At 40.7% G+C, this 22,829-nt stretch overlaps 1 protein-coding gene across 6 annotated transcripts in view; it reads right to left on the bottom strand.

Moving 5' to 3' along the window:
* Positions 1-22,829, bottom strand: part of TMEM245 (transmembrane protein 245) — a 101,375-nt gene that overhangs the window by 22,506 nt on the left and 56,040 nt on the right. For all 6 annotated transcript variants that reach the window (XM_073876593.1, XM_073876594.1, XM_073876595.1 and 3 more), the window contains 4 exons: positions 17,789-17,887; positions 15,659-15,790; positions 11,680-11,802; positions 11,405-11,550 (listed from right to left, as the gene is read on the bottom strand). In XM_073876593.1, the coding sequence (XP_073732694.1) occupies positions 11,405-11,550; positions 11,680-11,802; positions 15,659-15,790; positions 17,789-17,887 (500 nt within the window). The remainder of the gene's footprint in view (positions 1-11,404; positions 11,551-11,679; positions 11,803-15,658; positions 15,791-17,788; positions 17,888-22,829) is intronic.

Here is a 22,829-nt window from a genome sequence, read left to right as displayed (position 1 = left end):
AGTCTGTTGCTCTTTAATTGCTGAGTAGTATTCCATTATTTGGATATGCCACAATTTGTTTATCCAATCACCAGCTGATGGCCATTTGGGCTGTTTCCGGTTTGGAGCTATTGTGAATAATGTTGCTCTGAACATTCGAGCACTAGTCTTTGCATGGACATTTGCTTTCACTGCTTCTCAGTATGTACCTAGAAATGGAGATGCTGGGTCATGTGGTATGTTTTAATTCTGTAAGAAACACTAGCAATTCCCTTGATTTCTCAATTCAAAGAAAACATACAGTCCAGGGACGATCAGCCAGAAGTCCCTGCCCGCTATATTACACCACATCTCTTCAAGGTGTGAGGCTAAATTTCATACTTACGGTATTGTGAGGGTGAATACTGGCAGAAAGAGCAATTCAACCTCATGAAAAGCTAAACGGCAATGCATCCAAATCCCCTCCTAACTGACCCAGTACATGCTGGGTGCCCAATAAACAGGAGCTATTACCAGAGCTACTGTAGTTCTATTTCTTGAGAACAGTATACTTCATTAATGCTCAGAGGATTCTGATGATGAAAACTCTAGAAAGTTGTAGTACAACAGTTTAGTGTATCTGAATTGAGAAGGTAAGTTCAAGAGACACTAACGTTTGCTAAGTACCCGTGTGGTAGGCTGAATACAGCCCCATAAAAATATCTGCATCCTAATGCCCAGGCCCTGTGAATATGTTACCTTACATGGCAAATGGGACTTTGCGGATGGGATTAAGCTAAGCATTCTGAGATTAGGGAGATTATCCTGGATTACTGGGTAGGCCCAATGTAATCACAGAAGTCCTTATAAGAAGGTGGCTGTGATGCACAAATTGTGAATATACTAAAACCACTGAACTGTATGCTTAAAAAAGGTTAAAATGGTGAATTTCATGTATATGAATTTTACCTCAATAAAAACAATTTATAAAAAGAGGAAAGCAGGAGAGTCTGAGTTAGAGAAGACATGAGGACAAAAGCAGAGGTCAGAGAGAAAGAGACATTTGAAAATGCTACACTGCTGGCTTTGAACATGGAGAGAGGACTATGAGCCAAGGAATACAGGCAGCCTCCAGAAGCTGGAAAGGGCAAGGAAACAGACTGTCCCCTAAACCTTCCAGAAAGAACACAGCCCTGCTGACACCCTAATTTTAGGACTTCTGACCTCCAGAAATGTCAGATAAAAAAAAAAATCTATGTGATTTAAGCCAATAAGCTTATGGTCATGTCATAGCCATAATCAGAAACTAATACAACCCACTACGTGCCAAACACTGTTAACATGCTTTGCCTGTGTGGTTCCACTGACTCTTTGTTGGGTCCCCTCATTCCTCCAAAAACAGAGTCCCGGTCAAAAATCAGATAAATCTGTTAAACTGAAGGTGCATATGCACGTCTCTTTAAAAAAAAAAAAAAGAAGAAGAAAAAGGAAGAAGAAGAAAGCTCAAACTGAGGGCAGAGGCCGGGGAGGGTGGTGCTGAGCTATTTACAGTTAAAAGGCAAGAAAACTCTTTCTGGACACTGTTGAATCTGCGTACTAGATCGATCTGATGCATTAACTCCCAGTCAAGACACCCAACTCACTAAAGGTTAAAATGTTGGATAAAGATGTATTTTTGGTATCCAGATTCCTATCAAATATTACTAAGATATTCACCTGCAGACCAAACACGTACTTAATGATCCTCAAAGCCAAGACACCACCTACAGAAGTCTGAGCAGCCGCATGACACCTGCATCTGGTTCTGGCCAGGGCCATTTTTCATAGTGGCTATTCTAGCTGCCCACTTCCAAAGGGGACTGGGGCAGAGTATACCCCTCCTGGGACAAAATGGGGTCCTATTCACCCTATTAGAGTGAAATGTTCTGGAAAATAGAGGTAGAACATGAGGATGGGAAAGAGGAGCAATGAGAGATGTGACAAGGCACACACAGTACCCACAGTGTGTGCATCCATGCCTTGCCGGCACAACTCTGTGGAGAGTTCTATGAACCACTGCAGCACCAAATGAGTGAGTCAGGTGCCTGGATTGGGAGTCAGTACACCAGATTGATCTAGTACAGATCCAACAATTTTGTTATTGCCTTTTTACTTGGAAGAACTCAGGCCCTTATTTTGAGCCTTTTTTTTCCTTCATTTTTTAAAAAACTGAACTACACTCCCAGTTTAAAAGATTCTCTTGATATCTGACCAGAGGTCTCTTTTCTGGATGAATGAGGGGACCCAAGAGGAAATCGATGAAATAATATATGCAAAGCGTGTAACTCAGTGCTTGGCGCACAGCGGGTACTCAGCAAATGTCAGGTAGAGGATGAATGAAAGAAGGGACAGAACTGGAGGTCATGAGCCCAGAAGTTACGAGACTCCGAGAGGTAATGAATGGAACGAAAGGAGTGGCGGTGAGGAAGGCAACAGTCAAGGATGAGGGAATACATGAGAAATGTTAATGAAGGCGAACAGGATGTGGATTGGGCAGCAAGAATACAGAAATTCACAAGACCTGAAAGACCTGAAAGAGCTCTGGTCTGTCACCAACTGCTCTGGAATCCCAGTTCTGTCACTGATTAGCGGCATGATCTTCAAAACTGTAAAACCTCTCTGAGCTTCGCTTTCCTTCATTGTAAAACAGAGATAACAGAGACAAGCATTCACTTCCTAATGTTATTATGAAGATTAATAATGCAACTAAAGTGATAAGCTTAGTGACTGGTGCACAGTTAGCACGCAATTAAGTTGGTGCTATTAGAGAATTGTGTCATTACTACCAATTAGCATTTTAGTAAGGCTAAAGATAATGCACATAGTAACTTTCTTTTTTCTCCTTGCAGTTTTTGAAAGTATACCAATTTTTGCTGTGTCCTAAAGAGATATGGGGTATGGCAAAGCTGGGAATAGAAGCAGCATACCACAAAGTCTTAGATTAATGATTTTAAATTGTAAGGTACTGATGAAGCTACATAAGCAAAAACCCAAAATACAGTGTATATAATCACTCATCTCTCAGGTTCTTTGGAACCTAAAATTCAGAGACTGCTAGGAATTGTTCATTCTCATAATCAAATCAAATACAACTTTATCTGGCACATAATTAATGGCATGCACAATACAGTTTGAATGAGTTACCAGAAATCACTAGTTTAATCAATGCAAAGAGTATTCCTTATAATCATCATTCACTCATCGATATCAACCCATTAATTAACACTTTTGGATACTCAAATTCAGTGAGCATTGTCCTATCTTGTCATCAAAGAAAGACACTATGATAAACTTCATCAAAATAAAATTAAAAAAAAAATCTGCAAAAATCACAAAAGCTCTGACTTGCGGCATTTTCTAAGGGTGGTTACATATGACTTGTGCTGCATGAACGCATGGTGCCATTGGAAGTTACCCTTCCCTTTATAACTGTTCACAACCATATGATCAAGCATCTACTATAGAAATTCATGGAAAGCCTGCATCAAGCTCATCAGGTTAATATGCACGTAACATTTAGTTTTCCTCTACTGTCTACTTCAGTCCTCTCTCTTGAATAGGGTGTTTGCCTGTGCCCAGTCTTCTGGGACCTCTTTTTTCAGTGATTCTTCAAAGATCATTGACATTGTTCTCCAACTACATCTCCAGGCTTTCCCAACTCTCAGCAGTTTAAGAGAATCAAATTCAGAAGACGCTGGATGCCCTTTCCCTCTTTTGGTAGCTCAGTCAAGCTGGTGCAACAAGTCTGATTTAGCTCAAGGGAGGAGACTGATACCAGCCACAGAGCTGGAAGCTCCCCCTTTCTAAGAAGGCCACAGCCTCATTCAGAAACCTTCCACTGTTAGATAGTCCTATAGATGTTCCCTTGCCCCATGCTATATGCAGACCCATAAAGGGCAGGGTTTCTCAACTGGAAGGTGGGCTCCAGCGCATCCAATTCAGTCAGGCCCCACCTAAGCACACCTCTCTGTGAATAAAAATTCCAAGTTCATTCACAAGCAGTTATTGTCTAAGTTTTCCCCTAATAAAAACTATTGTGGATTTATACTATATGGCACTAAAGGTGTGTGTCCATGCGTCGTTTACACAACTACATGGTTGATCCTTAAACAACATGGGTTTGAACTATGTGGATCCACTTATATGGGGATATTTTTCAATCTGGTATATATCTTCTCTTCCTTATGATTTCTTAGTAACATTTTCTTTTCTCTGGGTTACTATACTGTAAGAATACAGTATAAAACAAGTATGTGTTAACTGACTGTTTATGTTATCAGTAAGGCTTCTGATCAACAGGAAGTTATAGTAGTTAAGTTTCTGGGGAGTCAAAAGTCATACACAAATTTTTGGCAGTGCAGGGAGTTGATATCCCCTAACCCCCACATTGTTCAGGGGTGAACTATATATCTAACTCCTCTGCATCAGGGACTTGAACTAGTTTCAGATGCCTGGTTAAGGGCACCTGGGTGGCTCAGTCGGTTGAGTGTCTTGTCTCTTTGATGTTGGCTCAGGTCATGATCTTGGGGTCGTGGGCTTGAGCCCTGCATAGGGCTTCCCACTCAGCATGGAATCTGCTTGTCCCTCTCCCTCTGCTCCTCCCCTGGTTCACGTTTTCTCTTCTCTCAAATAAATAAATCTTAAAAAAAAAAAATGCCTGGGGACACCTAGGTGGCTCAGTCAGTTAAGTGTCTGTCTTCGGCTCAGGTCACAATCCCTGGGTCTTGGGATCTAGCCCAATGTAGGGCTCCCTGCTCAGCGGGGAATCTGCTTCTCCCTCTGCCCCTCCCCCTACTCATGCTCTCTCTAATAAACAAATTTTTTTTTTTTAAATCTTAAAAAAAAAAAAAAAGCCTGGTCAGATTAGGATTTAATTCTTAACCAGCTCGCTCCTCACCCTTTACAAACTAAACTCTAAGATGAAACTTAACTCTTCTACAAGCTAGCTAATACTTCCCTTCAGCTCTCAGCCCTCTCTCATTTCTGACCAAAAGGGTGTTCTTGTGGGGAGAGATGGCGAGGAAGCTTAAAAAAAAAAAAAGAAGAAGAAGAAGAAAGGGGTGTTGTTACTTTTCTAAACAAGTGAGAGAAAACTGGCCAGACAACGCAGGATTTGATCAGATGACCTGGATTAATGGAATGAGACTGAAGGAAGGAGGGGGCCAGAGAGAATGATAAGCCACAGTCAAGAAGCTCTATGCCCGGGTGCCTGGGTGGCTCAGATGGTTAAGCGTCTGCCTTCGGCTCAGGTCATGATCCCAGAGTCCTGGGATGGAGTCCCGCATCAGGCTCCCTGCTCTGCGGGGAGCCTGCTTCTCCCTCTGCCTCTCTCTCTCTCTCTCTCTCTCTCTCTGACTCTCATGAATAAATAAATAAAACATTTAAAAAAAAAAAAAAAAGAAGAAGCTCTATGCCCTCAGAGGACACCAGGCTCTAGACCATAGACAAGTAGAGTACGTGTCTAAGGAAGAAGAAAGAAAAGAGTCCAAAATCAAATTCTGCCTACTCCCAACACTTCCTTACACTGGTTCTGCCCTCTTTTCTTTCTAAAGGTCAAATAGGAAGACTTACCAGATTACTGTTTCCTCAGGAAAGAGCCACGAGCATGACCTTACCAGTGTTCTACCCTCACTACAATATACCGCTCCTCCAGGGAAGGCTAAGTAGTAGACAGGGCAGGCCAGCTTCCAGAAACACAGCAGATAAAATTACCAATCGGGGAAAAGTATCCCCCAGCTCTCTTCATTACCACCTAACCTCTCTTGAAAAGTTACATCTCGGGGCCCCTGGGTGGCTCAGTTGGTTAAGTGTCTGCCTTCGGCTCAGGTCATGATCTCAGGGTCCTGGGATTGAGGCCCACATCGGGCTCTCTGCTCAGCAGGAAGCCTGCTTCTCCCTCCCACTCCCCCTGCTTGTGTTCCCTCTCTCGCTCTCTCTCTCTCAATTAAATAAATAAATAAAATCTTTAAAAAAAAAAAAGAAAGAAAAGTTACATCTCCTTCGTTTCCTGGTTCATCTGCCCCAGAGACCCAGCTCCATGGTGAAGTGTACAGAAACCTGGTTGACACTGGATTTCCCCGTTACAGAAGGGAATGATCAGGCTGCACAAGCAGGCCTAGTGTGCTGCTGAGAAGCACAGAGAGAGACCGCTTCTGTAGAAGGCTTCCATCCGCAACAGAAAAAACAGTGAGTCACTGTCACACACAGAAGCATACAATAGTGACATCACATTCAATCAACTGGAATTCTTGGCAGTAGAAATATTAATTCAATATTTTTATACATTAATACATGGTTTTGTTTTGTTTTGTTTTAAAGATTATTTACTTATTTGACAGAGAGAGAGAGACCACAAGCAGAGGGAACAGCAGAGGGAGAGGGAGAAGCAGGTTTCCCGCCAAGCAGGGAGTCCGATGCGGGGCTTGATCACAGGACCCTGGGATCATGACCTGAGCCAAAGGCACCCACTTAACCGACTGAGCCACCCAGGCACCCCAATACATGGTTTTGTGTCTTTTCACAGTGCCCACTGATCACAGATGCTTACTCTAATGCTAACTAAAAAATTAACAAGGGGTTGTTTGAATCATTTGGGCAAATAGCAAACATTTGTATCTCAACACTAATTCAATTATAAGGCTATTAAAATTAATTTAACAATTTTTAAAGCATCACAATGGGAAACTAAATACAAGACAAAGTTTCTTAAGTCATTTCCTTGGAAACTTGACATAAAGGTTTAAGATTATTAGACCGATCTATAATCAAGTAGTTTAAAAAGGCATTATTTTTACTGAGTGGGTTATTACTTAAGAACTTCAGTTAATTTGATCTTCCCAAATATGAGTAAGAGATTCTGTCTCTCTATTCCAGTGTTAGGAGAGTTACCTCTTCAAATAAATGAAAATACATTTTCTTACAGCTTTAAACTCTTCCTTATATGTTTTAATTTAAACAAATGTTTATAACCTTAAATTCATGAGAATTTCTTTCCAACCAATATTTAATTTGTTCAAAGTCAAAAATAGAAATACTGATTTACTGAATAATCGACACAGTTGGTTTTTTTTAACCCAAATACTTTTAATTTTCCAGAGGTGGGGGGTAGAGGTGAGAAGCACATTCACTTTCCAAAAAACAAAAAGAAAAAGAAAAAATAAATCTCACAGTACATACATTCTCCCATCCAATTCTTAAGTAGGACTCCCACCCACCGGCACTGAAAAGCTGTAATCCCACAAGCAAGAGCCATACCCGTGTGCATGCACTCATGTGAAAATATCACACACACTAAATTGCACGGAGGCCGTGACAACATGCAACTTAGTAATGTGCAATATCTCCACCAGAGCAAGCAGAATGGGAGCATCGGGGGAGAAGGGTGTGATGCAAACATTCAGGACACAACATGCTCTACAGGGACGACAATGGTTTGGGGAAAAGAGATGCATGCCACTAACTCAAAAATTCATGAAATGAAAATCCAAATGAATACACGAACATATTCAATTTAGAAAAAACACTTACTTACTCAGAACTGAGGATCATAACTAAGGTTCAAAAATTCAACAAGATGGTGATCATAAAGTAGCTACATATTTCGGAAGGAAAAGCTTCAAGAGCCTAGACACTTTGGCTGCCTGGCCATGCAGTTAACTCTCAATTTCAATTCCACCTTCAACTTACTGATGGATCATACATATAAAACGAGTTGAATAATTTTCACTTGACCATAACAGTGATGACAACTAATGGTTGATGTTTATGAAGTCTGATTTCATTGATGATTTGCAGACCAAATTGCACTCTCAGGACTTTATAACATTTTCATATTCACTTATATTAATATTTTTCCTCTTAAAAATCTTTGTTCATGAAGAAACATATTCCATCTTGAACACAATCCTTCAGAATGAAAACTCTGACAAGAGCTCTGAGAACTAGGGCGCCTGGGTGGCTCAGTTGGCTAAGCGACTGCCTTCAGCTCAGGTCATGATTCTGGAGTCCTAGGATCGAGTCCCACCCACATCGGGCTCCCTGCTGAGCAGGGAGTCTGCTTCTCCCTCTGAACTTCTTCCCTCTCATGCTCTCTATCTCTCATTCTCTCTCTCAAATAAATAAATAAAATCTTTTAAAAAAAAAAAAGAGCTCTGAGAACTAGAACTCATTGTTATCTTACACATGTGAGAGGCATCTGTGTAAAACCTGTCCATTTCAGGTCTTGAGTTTGACCCAGTAAAGAGACAAAAAGCACTTGGACCACTAAAAATTGTCTTGAGTTATAATCTTTAATTTACATAACTTGATATAGCTGTGGTTACACAAATGGTCCAGACGAGTTATCTAGTCTGGACCGTATTTTTCAGTTTTGACAACCTTTAGGATTATAGTTCTGGTACTGAGAGTTTAAACTTTTTCCAAAATTAAATATATGATAAAATGAATGGTTTTTATACCAGTATCCTTTGGAACCAAGATATGGGCTACTGCTATAGTGCCTAAGTGTGTACAATCCCAGGAAGATAAGGCAAATCTAATTTATGAAAAGGCACATATGTATTTCCTCTCCCTAGAGACGTGACCCTACTCTTTCTAACCTCAAATTCCCTTGATGAGTCAAAGGCCTGAATTTTTAGCTGCCAACCTCACGTGTCCATTTGAACAGTCCTAACAGTGTCACAAATTAAACTCACAATCTTCTGCCCCAACCAGCAACTCCTGGAAGAAGGCACCATGGTACACCAGAAGGATATGTGCTTGCTTGCTTGCTCTTTTAAAGATTTTATTTTTAAGTAAACTATATACCCAACGTGGAGCTCAAACTCACAACCCTGAGATTAAGAGTCACCTGTTCCACCAACTGAGCCAGCCAGGGGCTCCAGGATATGTGCTTTCAACCAGTTGGACCGACATACAAATCACAGCTCGGCTTACCAATTCCAAGCAACCATGACATTAAAGAATTAAGTTTAAAACAAAGGAGGTGGCATATTTGGTATGAAAACAAAATTGACTGGAATGACAGAGGACAGCTGACCAGTGGTTCACTCTAAGAAAGCAGAACAAGAGAAAATTCAAGAACCGTGATTTGAAAACAGAAAAGCTTTTGTGAGAATAAGAGTCAGTGTTAATAAAGGTTATTTCAGGAAAAGGAAGTAACTCTCTTGAAGTTCTTAATGGGACAAGGTAGATAATTTTCTGTAAGGCTTGGCTTTAGTCACATTGACTAAAGGATTCTGCCAACCTTTGACATGGTTGATTTGATAGTTTTGGCCTATTAGGAAGGTAGAAGGTTATTTTTCTTTTTGGTTGAGTGATTTACATAAACTTCTTTGAGTCAGATAGAGGTCACTTAGATAAACTGACGTGAATTTATTACTAGAGTTTTCAACATTTTATTTACTCAATAAAGATGATACCCCATGATCATATAGACTTAGAAGGGATGCTAAAGCCAGCAAGTTTCTTCCCTGAAGACAGCTTCACTTTGAAAACTGTTACATTAGATAATACACTCCCAAACTTGAAATCTTTTTTTTTTTTTATAAGATTTTATTTATTGGGCGCCTGGGTGGCTCAGTTGGTTAGGCGACTGCCTTCGGCTCAGGTCATGATCCTGGAGTCCCGGGATCGAGTCCCGCATCGGGCTCCCTGCTCAGCGGGGTGTCTGCTTCTCCCTCGGACCCTCCCCCCTCTCATGCTCTATCTCATTCTCTCTCTCAAATAAATAAAATCTTAAAAAAAAAAAAGATTTTATTTATTTATTTGACAGAGAGAGACACAGCAAGAGAGGGAACACAAGCAGAGGGAGTGGGAGAGGGAGAAGAAGGCTCTCCGCTGAGCAGGGAGCCCGATGCAGGGCTCGATCCCAGGACCCCGGGATCATGACCTGAGCTGAAGGCAGACGCTTAACGACTGAGCCACCCAGGCGCCCCCCAAACTTGGAATCTTTACATAGATGGTCCCACATGGGATACCCAAGAGCACCACAGAGGATAGGGGCATTCTTTAAAATCCTACCTGATGGCCAATAAAGGAAGCAAGATACTGATGAAGACTTTACCCAGGCCTTGCTAATAGGAAAAAAGAAAGATAATCCAGCAAACTTTCTAGAGAGAATGTATTTTAGGAACATGTATGCTATTTGAATGTAACTGAGGATTTTCCAGAGACCAAAGTGGTATCCTCAACCAGTTGTTAAATGAACACAATGAAGAAATAAGCCAAGATCAGTCAGACAGCATTAGCAGGTCAAATCAAGATTTCTATGAAAGACGAGTTCCAAGGAATGCTATTTCTTAAAAGTAAGTGGAAACATAAGGGCCAGCCAAAAATTAACTATTCAAGATAAGTTTAAGACCATTAGCGAACAACTTATTTGAAAAAGAAACTCTGATGGATAACATAAGGATTTAATTTGGGCAACTATTTGTAAGCAGTAAAAATACAGTAGAATCGGGCGCCTGGGTGGCTCAGATGGTTGAGCGTCTGCCTTCGGCTCGGGTCATGATCCCAGGGTCCTGTGATCGAGTCCCGCATCGGGCTCCCTGCTCCTTGGGAGCCTGCTTCTCCCTCTGCCTCTCTCTCTCTCTCTCTCTCTCTGTCTCTCATGAATAAATAAATAAAATCTTAAAAAAAAAACAGTTTAAAAAAAAAAATACAGTAGAATCCTAATGAGCTAAAAGCAATGGGGGACAAGGGTGGGGAAGGAGCTGAGATAGGCCTGAGCTGCAAGAGGCCTTTCCCTATCCAAAATGACAAAGAGGAAGGCAGGGGGAACCAGGAGCCAAAGACTTAGAAAGCACATATGAAGAAAAAAAGTTGAAGAATCATCTAATTCAGAAGCCAAGCCTGCAATACATGGACCCCACCAGACATGATGGAAGTTTCTGGCCAGAACCTGTGATGCACACATAGCCTGTGACTTGAAAATAACCAGAAACCTTGCATTTCCAGTATCCAATCTACCCTCATGCAAAAGGCACAGCCTGGCTACAGAGGAAGAGAGGAAGAAACAGAAAGACCATCTGCTGCCCATCCCTGGGCACAGCTACAGTTCCTGAGAATAGGAGGGCTTCCAGAAAAAAGGAGGTATGTGTGGTGCCAGAGGGGGTTCTCCGCAGCAAGTGACATGATGACAGGAGCTGCAGCTAGAGCAAGAGCCTGCAGTGGGGGAAAGCTGTTAACTCCTAAGACTGACGGCAGGAAACTGAAACTGAATTTTTTTCTTATCAAAACTTACACTGCTCACATTATTCTCTCAAAAGGAAATAACAATTTTTGAAAATACCAGGGTCCATCACTAGTTTAGCACTGAATGTTATTAGAAAGGCTCAAGACAGAAAACAGGCTTCTCACAGAAAGCAGTTTCTAATGGAAAGACGAACAGCATAAATCTTCTCCCTACCTGATAGCTTCTTCCACAGACTGGCCAATAATATTAGAAGAAGGACCTGGCTGAGATAGTGGTGTCAGGCTTATCACCCACTTCACTGGCTTGTAGTACTCATCACTGGAACTTAATAGATAAAATAGGGTGGTCAGGAAAATTATCTGCAAAACAAAGGATAGTATCTCCTAAAAAATCACATTTGGAAACTACAGGAAGGAAACATAAATGGAACCAAGAACGTGCTTTACTGTGGAAAGAGAGGCACCATGTACTTATCTACCTGTACATACCAGAGACAGCACAAAATTGAGAAGGGCAGTCCCACTGTAGAAAAGGATGGTCAGGAGTGTTGTGACAGTGGTGAAAAGCAGGCTCACGTTCCGGCTCATGACGATCCACAGAGACTCCAAGATCTGATGAAGAGGGAAAGCTGAACATCAGAACTAATCCTCCAGAAAGAAGTTTCTAAGCTCTGTGCTGTGCTTTTAGTACAAGTGTGAGTACCAGAAACTGAAAAGAACAGAGTATTGTTTTAAATGAAAAAAAAAAAAAATCCCCTGAAATCATACGAACATTGAATAGTAAGGAAAATGGTTAAGAAAATCATGGTGAACCTAACTCCAAATCATATTAGGTAGCCATTAAAGATAGCTCCACTATAACACAGAAAAACATTTTCTGATACACTGCAAAGTTGAAAAAGTAGGAAATAAAAACTTTATATACAGGATGATTATAACTATGTAAAAATGATATTTATAGAAAAAATACCTACAGGAGAATACGCCAGAACGCAACCTGTATAGGATCACAAGTGTAGATCATGAAAATTCTAGTATTTGTCTTATTAGACGCCTCCCCCCTTGCCACCTCCAACTTAGATTCACTTACAAACACAAAAGCATCACTTGGATGATTTCACTAAAATCATAATAAAAGAAATAGGTCAAGGGCAGAACTCTGCAGCTGAAAACCTTTCTTCAGATAGACAATGACCCTTATATCAAGACTTAAAATGTTTATTTAATCCATCACCTGCAAATTCACTAGAACCAGTTATTAAAATAGTTATTAATACCTCTTAAATATTACTAAAAGAAGATGTACATTATCTATGCCACACCTACATGTTTTCATTTCCTATCTCCCCATGAACTTAAATTCCCTCATGATAACATCTGTTCCCTGTGACAGAAGCAATGCAGATGACATGATCTTTATTGTAAAGATAGACCAACTGAAGTCAGAGATTTTTTAAAACCTGCCCAAGGGCCTTGGAGCTAAGAAATGGAACTAGAGCTGGGACCAGAAGTCTAATGTCTGATTTTATTTTGGTGTGCCCTTTCCAAAACAGCAGTTCTGTTTTTTGTCATATGTGCAAGTTATACCATCTGTTCTATGAAAGGCCTATCCATTCCTTTCCTATCTCAAATGTACCATTTATAAAGGCATATTTTGTTGTCCCTGGTGTTTCTTGCATACCTCAGCTCAGTCTTCATGGGAGAGCTTTTGCAGGCTGGTTTCATTTACAATAACTCCTTACAGAAAATCTTGAAAATGCTTCGCAATGCCTACAAAAATATGCATGACTGACCATTTGACCTTGTGGGATAAATGAATGAAAAACACCACTGATTCCAAGAAACAAATCAACAATGCCCTTACTTGTGATTTTTACATGCATTCCTTTGGGGGCTTCTGTCATTTTGGAATTTTTATCAAAAAAAATTTAAATAGTTTCTGGGTCACACTGGTAGGAAATACTCTGTTGTAATTCTTAAGAAATTAAGTGAATACGTTGTTGACTGTCAGTCTCCAACAACAATCAAGTAAACTTTCTGTGTAACCAAGGGGATTAGGAAGAAAGTTTTAGAATGTGAGAGCTTTTGGATATTACAAGTATGAAGGCAGGAATAAAAAATCTGAGGGGCGCCTGGGTGGCTCAATTGGTTAAGTGTCTGCCTTTGGTTCAGGTCATGATCCCAGGGTCCTGGGATTGAGCCCCGCATCAGGCTCCCTGCTCGGCAGGGAGCCTGCTTCTCCCTCTCCCACTCCCCCTGCTTGTGTTCCCTCTCTCTCTCTCTGTCTCTATCAAATAAATAAATAAAATCTTAAAAAAAAAAAAAAATTTGATCAAGGGTTGACCTTGACACCTTAAGATTTTTTTCTGATGAGACAGGTAGTTATGTTAAAGAATGTGATTGTTTTACACTCTGTAAGAATATATGTTGATATTTAGACGATGTAAAAAATCAGTGAACCAATATTCCAAATGACCAGTGCATATCACAAAAATATGCAAGAGTAAAAGACCCATTTCTGGCCAAGACAGATCAATGGACTTTAATACAAGACAGTATAAAAAGTTTATTGATACAGTTTCAAATTCCACACTGCAACTAACCTGTAAGAAATACCATTTGTTGAGTTTTGGTGTAGGATCAAAGAAGAGCCACAATTATCTGAAAAGGCTATTAAAAGACTCCCCTCTTTTCCATCTACATATCCGTATGAGGCTGGATTTTCTTCTTATATCAGTCAAAACAAGGTATTCCAATTGACTGAATATAGAAGAATATATGAGAATCCAGACATTAAACAGATTTGCAAAAATATAAGATAAAGCCACTCTTCTCACTAAATAATTTTTTGTTTTGGGGACACCTAGGTGGCTCAGTCAGTTAAGCGGCTGCCTTCAGCTCAGGTCATGATCTCGAGGTCCTGGAATCGAGCCCTGCGTCGGGCTCCTTGCTCAGCGGGGAGCCTGCTTCTCCTTCTGCCTGCCACTCCCCCTGCTTGGGCTCTCTCTCTCTTTCTCACTCTCCGACAAATAAATAAAATCTTTAAAAAAAATTACATTTCGTTTTGGAAAAAGGCTACTTTGCAGATGCAAGAAATGTGTTATGTTAATATGCAATGTTATTTTTAGTGAATTGATAAATATTTTTAAAGTTCTCAGTTTTAACTGCTGATACAATAATAATCAATAGAACCCACAAAAACAAACGCTTTGGAATCTTCAGACCAAAAAGTTTCATGGCCACTGGACTAGAGGAAACAGAGGGAGGGGACTATCAAAACCATAAAGTCTTAGAACTGAAGGACATGAATTTCTAGATTTAACTCCAAACTCTGATCAGCTGTATTAGGTGCATGGGAGGAAGGGCAAGTGTGAGTGCAGCGACAGGAGAAGAACCAAAGGAGTTGTAAGAAAACCCCAAAGGTGGTGTAAGAGAGCACAGAGAGACTTCAAAATCACATCTCTATCTTCCATCTTCCATATCAGGGAGCCAAAATATAATATCACAAATTGCAAAACCAAGACAGGCCAACATAAATGTTATTTTGGAAATTTAGAGGTAAATACTCAGAGAAAGCTAAAAGAATTGACAACTGTTTCTAGAAAATGAGACTGAAGTGGAGAAGCACAAAGCAGGTCGCTGTTTCTTTTACCAAAATAATCTTAAAATATTCCTTACTCTCCACTATGGTCATCTATTAGTTTGATAAAAATTAAATTTAAAAAAATCTAGCATTGCAGGGCACCTGGCTGGCTCAGTTGGTAGCATGTGCGACTCCTGATCTCAGGGTTGTGAGTCTGAGCCCTGCTTTGGTTGTAGAGATTACTTAAAAATAAAATCTTAAAAAAAAATTACATTGCAAACTTCAACTTTCGTTGACTTGATCAAAGTCATGAGTCTATTTGCAAGAAAATTCCTCTCATCTCTGTGAAAAGCCACATGCCAAGACACTTTACAAAACACGCTGTGGAACCAAGCATGGTTCCTTGCCACCTTTGACCCTTTGGCAAACAAGGCAGAGGTGGGTGGTACATGGCCGAAGTGTGGACTAAAGAATATCCAGTCTCTCTAATGTAACTGGAACCGTATTTCCATCTGCCAAAGACCTTGCCCACCAGAAAGGCCATTTTCTCTCTCAGGGTCCAGCCTGGGGACATTCTAGTCAGCTTGAGGGGACAGGAACACCCGTCTTTCAGAATGTGAGAGTCCGCAACACTGCACACATGCTTCCTGACTCAGCATTGCTCAGTTACTCTTCAACCACCGAGACGGCACCCAGGGAACTATTTACCACTGTGGCCTATGGCTTTTGGCCATCTTTCTAGGGCATTTAGAACTCTCAAAATTGTAAATGTCATGGCATTAAAAACAGGGTAACTAAAGGCCTCTAACAGTGCAAGGAAAACTGTAAATTAGAATTTCTATTTTTATTTCTAAGTCCAGTTTCACTAAAAATACTACTTCTTACCGAAAGAAACGTCTCGATGTTCTCGTGAACAAAGGAGGCGATATCCTGCCAGTCCAGGATATCTCCCAGCCAGCTACTCTGACGACTTATATGCATCTTGTGTCCCTTGTGCCTTCCAGAGTGCGTTACATTCTGCGGAATAAAATGGTTCACACATGAAATCTCCATTTAATCCAAAGCAGAAAAAGTATAAATACCCCATTTCAGTTTAGGTCCACTTGAGCACTTTAGCAGTTACTCAAAGGTGAAAAATTTTGCATTTATTTAAGAAATCAGCTAAGAACTCCATCTAAAGACCTGAACTCTATTTTTCTACTTATCTTCTCAATACCACATGTCAGCCTAGCTCAAATGCTCCCTTCCTAAATACAGTTGTGAACACACTTTGTTCCTCAATATGGACAACTATACACCAACAAAGCACTTACCATCTTTTTTCTTTTCAGCCCCTCTACCTTTTTGGGGGTCTCCCATTTTTGCTTTTTTCCTCCTTTTCTCATCCCCCTTATTAATCTTCCACACAAGATAAAGAGAGCAAGGGGGGAGAGAATATAAAAGACACCTAAAACTAATACAATGTTATATGTCAATTCTACCTCGACAAAATGGGGGAAAATGAAAAGGAAACAAGAATGGGGGGAATCTAACTCCATATGAAAGACAATTACGCTGACAAGAATGCAGGAATAATTAAATTTGAAAGAGATAAGAATAAACAAAGTGACTAGTGAGGTTAACATTCAGAAACAAAAGTTGTTTCTTAACATTATGTCTGCATTCTGACACTTTTGCCAACGGCACAGTGAAATCACTCTTCATTACACAATGAACACATTAGGTCCTAGTAGAAGATATAAAGAAAGGAATACACCTGCCTGCTTACAAACCTATGCTTTTAAAACACTGAGCTTCCTGGACCATAAAATGAAGCTTTTAAAAGGGGGTGAGGGATAGAAAAAGCTGTTTGTAAGCAGAAGCCCCAGACTTAGCAGAGGAAAAAGACACCTTTCCAATTGACCAGTTCTTCAGCAGATAGCTACCTACAAATTCCTCAATTAGTTCTAACCTCCCCTCTTTGAAACCCCCAAACCAACACTGTTCCCTCAATTCGCCCCAGGGGAAGAGTAAAAACAGGTCACTGAGCAGCAAATTCAAATCTGAAACTGAGCTTTCCTCCCTTCTACCCCAAGTGAAGAGGTTGATACATACATGCTCCTCTTCTCCTTACTGTCAACCCTGTGAAAACTAACTACCAACTTGTCCAGTTCTCTACTCCTTCCCCACTGGACATTCCTCTTCCACATTCCTGCTCCTGAAGGCCCACGGGCCCAGCCAACCCGGTGTACCGCATGACCCCACACAAGCAGCTGCTGTCAAAACCAGCATTTTTATATTTAGTGGAAAATGGTATTATTTTCCACCACAATTTCTGAAGTAATAATAGTATATCAGCACAAGAACAGGTAAAGGTGATTAAAAATCAAGATCTCCAAACTTTTGGATCTATTTTACTTCCTCAAAGAACAAGTTCTTAATGTCTGGAGCTGTACTATCTCAAACAGGAGCCACTAATCACATGTGGCTATTAGCACTTAAAATGGAGCTAGTCCAAAAACAGGAGAGTTCAAAAACGGCATTAGTATAAAATATACACCACCAGGCTTCCAAGGCTTGTAAGAAAAAAAACAAAGGATATAAAATATCTCACTAAGATTTTTTCTACTTGTTTGCATAATGAAATGATATACTGGGGGTATGTTGGGGTAAGTAAAATATTAAAATTAATCTCAACTGTTTATTTTTAGCTTTTTCAGGTGGCCATTAGAAAAATTAACATTATATACATTGTTTACATTGCATTTCACGTAATGAGTTAAGATGCTGTTGATGATGCTGTTTTTCATCCTGTGTTCAGTCCCCATCACAGGGACTGGTGGGTTCTGCATGCAGATTAGCCATCAATTCAAGTGGACTTTTAGTAACCTGAAGTTTAAGACCTTGTAGCTTAAAAATTTCAATAAATGATATCCCAATGTTAATAATCTAATTAACATCTATCTAGTCAGTGAGTCTGTAAAATAAAAGGACTTTATTAGTTTACAACTGAAATCCTCTAATAAAATAACTTACCTTTACAAACCAAGAATGATACAATCTGTCCCAAAGTTCTAGTACTTGCTTTTCAATTACAGCAGTATTGTTCACCTTATCTCCCAGAATTTTATGAAGCTGGAAGAAATATAGATATGATCTGGTTTAATATTTCAGACAACAATGCAGTAAAATTAATTCATGCTTGGTCTTTACATTTGTTCCAAATCAAACTAAAATGTTCCAGACTATTTAATTGCCTCTAGCTACCTTATGATCTTTTCTTAAATTCTACTCTTCAATATTCCTAGCAAATTTCCTTGCCTTTCTTGGCTTTTTGCTTCCCTCTATTTTTGGGTCTTTAAGAGAGCTACTTCACGTTGTAAGAGAACGGTCCTATAAAACCATGATCACTGACTCAGCAAATCCGCCCAGAGAAAAATCTGTTGCATGTGGCCCAAGTGCTCATCCATTACACAGAAATCCATGCTATATTTATCACCAGTATAAGAATTACCACAGAAAATTTTAGGACCTTAGCTACAAACACAAATATGTCCCATAGTCTGCTGAGAGATGTCAGGTGTCAGAGTTACAACCAATGAGACTGACTGGTGGGGTTTCTGGGAATCAAGTACAGTGAAACAAGATAACTTTGAGGAAAATTATTCATTATAATACCGCATGTTTTGTTATTAAAATCACAGCATAATGGTAGAAAATTTACTTATTTAAGAGAGAGAGAGAGAATTTTAAGCAGGCTCCACGCCCAGTGCAGAGCCTGACCTGGGGCTCAATCCCATGATCCTGAGATCATGACCTGAGCCAAAATCAGGAGTTGGATGCTTAACCGTCTGAGCCACCAAGGTGCCCCAAAGACATTTTTTAAAAGATAAATATGAATTTGTGGTCCCACTTTCTTACCATAACTGTTTCTATTTTTCCATATCCTCTGCAACTTTCTGCCTGTTTATAGAAATTTAGAATTCTTCATCACTTCATCACTAACTTTCATCTTCATTTTTAATGGTTCCATATTAGTTCATTAAGTTTTTCTTCTTTTAAGATTTTATTTTTAAGTAATCTCTACACCCAATCTCTACTCCCAACCCCAAAATCAAGAGTCGCACGCTCTACTGAATGAGCGAGCCAGGCACCCCACTTCATTAAGTTTTGGTATTATTTTAACATTACCTGATCAAGGAATATAGAGATGTTCCCAATTTTTAATATCACAAGTAACGCCGCAATGAACATCCTCACACACAATTTTTTTCTTACTATTAATAGTACGATAAATGTACAGGAATCAAAGGATAGAGGCACTTTACTAAAGGCTCTTGCTATGCATTGCTAAATTGTCTTCTTCAGGAATTGTACCAATTAATATTTTCCAACATTGTATGAATAAACCAATTCTTCCAGAGCCTTATGGACTGATGAACTTTAGATAATTTAATAGGTGTGAAACTGTAACCAATTATTTATTATTTTCTTCTTCAGTTACAAGAGTGACCATTTTTCCATGTTGGTTTTCAGTGTGTATTTTCTTTTGTGTGTCCTATCCACACCTTTTGCTCACTTGACACTGTCCTTATAGCCATCTGAACCAGTTTTTAGACCTATTGGATGCAAACACATCTGCCCAATATTTTCCTCTATATTTATTCATACACCAAATGCAAATGAGTGAGTATAATAAAAACCATTTATCTTTGCACAGCATTTTACAATTTACAAATGGCTTTCCCCTACATTATGTGATCTTTACAACAACCCCAAGAGTTAGGCAGAAGAAGGTTTTTATCACCTTTGTTCTTTCAAGATGAGAAAGCAGATTTAGGGAGGTCCCATGACAGGCGCAAGGTCAGGCAGCTAACTGGCAGAGGGTAGGATTAAAAACTCTAATACTCTTTCAACTCAGCATCTATAATCTATGAACAAAGAACACCTAACACAGCAAACGGCCCCAAATAACTATAAGCCACAATTACCCCTAACTTCCTTTGATTACTTTAAGTTTGTCTTCTAGGTATCACGACTGTTAGACACTCACAGACTTCCTACTACCCACCTTTTCGGTCACTGTCCGCTCAGTTTCTGGGACCCTTCCTTGCCCAGAGGAGCTCCCAGTCTAGGCCGCCCACACAGTGGCCTCTGCCGCAGTCAAGCACCATCTCAGACCCACAGCCCCTTTATCCCAGCACAACAGCGAGCAACTCTACAACACCACGACTTTTAAGGCAGAATTCAGCGTCGTTTCAAACTTGTGGTGCTGCCAACCACAGCAGAACATCACGAATACCACCCTGTGACATTACAGGATGTATCACAAATCACAAGGAAGACTGGGCCAGAGCACAGGGAGCCTGGCGGCCACATCACTGCTCCCAGAGGAATCACCAAAGCCCAGGTACTGTTGACGGTAGAGGAGATGCTCTTTGCACATGGAAGACAATGAAGCACTAAGAGTAGTCAGAATGCCGCTGGAGAGCTTTGTTAACGTAAGACGAGAAACCTCATCTGTAAAATGGGGATGGGGAATCAGTGGGCAGTTCTCTGTTCTCACTCTGCTTGGAACCTTGCCAGCATCTGCCACAGCTGACCAAGTCTTTCTTGCAAAATCTTCTCTCAGTCCTAAGACACACACAGGTAGTTCCTCCCACCTCACAGGCTGCTCCTCCTCAGTCTCCTCTGACGGCTCGCTTCTGTGACCTTCAAAAGCTTTAAGTGCTCCAGGAATCTATCTTTGGGCCTCTTCTGTCTGTACTGTCTCCTTAGGCCATGTTATGGGATAAACCGTATCCCTCCTAAATTCATATGTTGAGATCCTCACCCCTCCAGTACCTCAGAATGTAACTGTGCTTGGAGATAGGGTCTTTAAAGAAGTAACTAAGTTAAAATGAGGCCATGAGGGTGGGCCCTAATCCAATATGATTGGTGTCCTTATAAAAAGAGATTAAGAGTCAGACACAGGCAGAAAGAAGACCATGTGAAAAACACACAGGCATCCATAAGCTAAGGAGAGGCACCTCAAAAGAAACCAATCCCACCAACACCTTGCTTGATCTTGGACTTCTAGCCTGTAGAACCATGAGAAAATAAATTTCTGTTGTCTGAGCACCCAGCCTGTGGTACTTTGTTATGGCAACCCTACCAAACGAATACAGTTCATCTCTATTGATGGGTAGAGTGATAGGTACTATCTGACGATATTCAAACTTCCACCTACAGCCCCGATCTCTCCTCGGAGCCCCAGCTATGTATGTCCAATTGCCTTTTCTGATGCCTTGACTTATTTTTTTTTTAAACAATAGTATGAATTTTTTTTCAAAGATTTTTTATTTATTCGACAGAGAGAGACACAGCGAGAGAGGGAACACAAGCAGGGGGTAGTGGGAGAGGGAGAAGCAGGCTTCCCGCTGAGCAGGGAGCCCGATGCGGGGCTCCATCCCAGGACCCCGGGACCACGACCGGAGCCACCGGAGCCGAAGGCAGGCGCTTAATGACTGAGCCACCCAGGTGCCCCGTGGTGCCTTGACTTCTATATCTGCTAGGTATCTCTAACTTACCACACCCCAAACAGGATTATAGCCCCATCTATCTGTAATTCCCCACCTCACCCCCCACCCTCCCCACCACCTCCAGATCTTTCCATCTCAGGAAGAGGCACAGCTACCCTTCCAGGTGGGCTAACCAAAACTTCCCTCCCTTTCACTCCACATCTAACCCATGAGTAATTCTTGTCAGAACTAGCTCAAAAATATATCCCAGATGTGACCATTTCTCCCAATTTCCACTTCTACCAGCCTTAGTCCAAGTCATCAACATGTCCCCTGGACTACTGGAATAATATTCTTTTAGCCAGCCCCCTGCCTTCTCCATTCCTGCCCAACTCTCCATAAAGCAGCCAAAATGAGCTTTCAATATCCTAAATCAGGTCATGTCCCTTTCTGCTTTAAATCCATGTTTATCTTTGTAACTAAAATAAAATCCCAACTTCTTATCATCACCTATGGCTCGTCCTGTCACATCCCCCACTCCAGCCATGTTGGCCTTCTTTCTTTCCTTCAACCAAGCTTGTTCCTATCTCAGAGCCTTTGAATTTTCTATGCCCTCAACTTGAACATTCTTTTCCCAGTGTTGGTGAAAGCATCACCTTCTGAGAGACATTCTCTGGCATTCTAGCTAAGGCATCACCCTAGGTTACTCTCTACATTACCTGGTCACAGCACTTCTAGGACTGAAATGGTTACTTCTTGACATGTTTCCCGTCTGCCTCCTCTCATTAGAGTAAGCTCCGGGAGGGTGGTAACTCTTTCTGCTCTACTGCTTTCCCCCAGCACTTAGAATAGTGCCTGGCACATTTGTGGACTGGCTGTCACTTCCCTCATTCTAGGCATGGGAGAAGGGAGAGAGAAAACCCATTCATGACTATTAAGCAGAAAGGTTAGCTTAAGCAAGGATGTCAAATGAAGAAAGTAAACTAGATTTGAGCAAACAGCAAACTAGCAGGTCTGGGTAGAATAATGCATAGACGATACAGGAGATAAGGCTGACAAGGTAGACTGGGGCAGGCAGACAGGAATCTTCTCTGCTCATACCTAAACATACCCTAAAAAACTCTTCATTTTCTGAGTATGACCTTTTCCCCTAGCTTTAGCCCTTTTTACACTTTAGCTCTCAGGACCCAAATCTCACATGATTTTTAGCTAGATGAGATCTGAGTTTATTAGAAAAGCTAGCGCTACAGGGGCGCCTGGGTGGCTCAGTAGGTTAAGCATCCGATTCTTGATTTCAGCTCCAATCATGACCTCAGGATTGTGGGATCAAGCCCCACATTGGGCTCCCCACTAGGCAAGGAGTCTGCTTGGGATTCTCTCTCTCCCTCTCCTTTCCCTTTGCTGTTTCCCCTTCCCCTTCCCAACTCTGAGCATGCTCTAAAATTCTAACATAAATAAATAAATCTTTAAAAAAAAAAGCTACCCCTAAAATTTCAATGTTTATTTTATTTTTTTTTTTAAGATTTTATTTATTGGGCGCCTGGGTGGCTCAGTTGGTTAAGCGACTGCCTTCGGCT

This window comes from Callorhinus ursinus, unplaced genomic scaffold (assembly GCF_003265705.2).
Source record: "Callorhinus ursinus isolate GAN/ISIS: 27379988/994484 unplaced genomic scaffold, GSC_fseal_2.0 scaffold24, whole genome shotgun sequence".
Lineage (NCBI taxonomy): Eukaryota > Metazoa > Chordata > Mammalia > Carnivora > Otariidae > Callorhinus > Callorhinus ursinus.
This window is presented reverse-complemented; position numbering and strand designations above follow the sequence as displayed.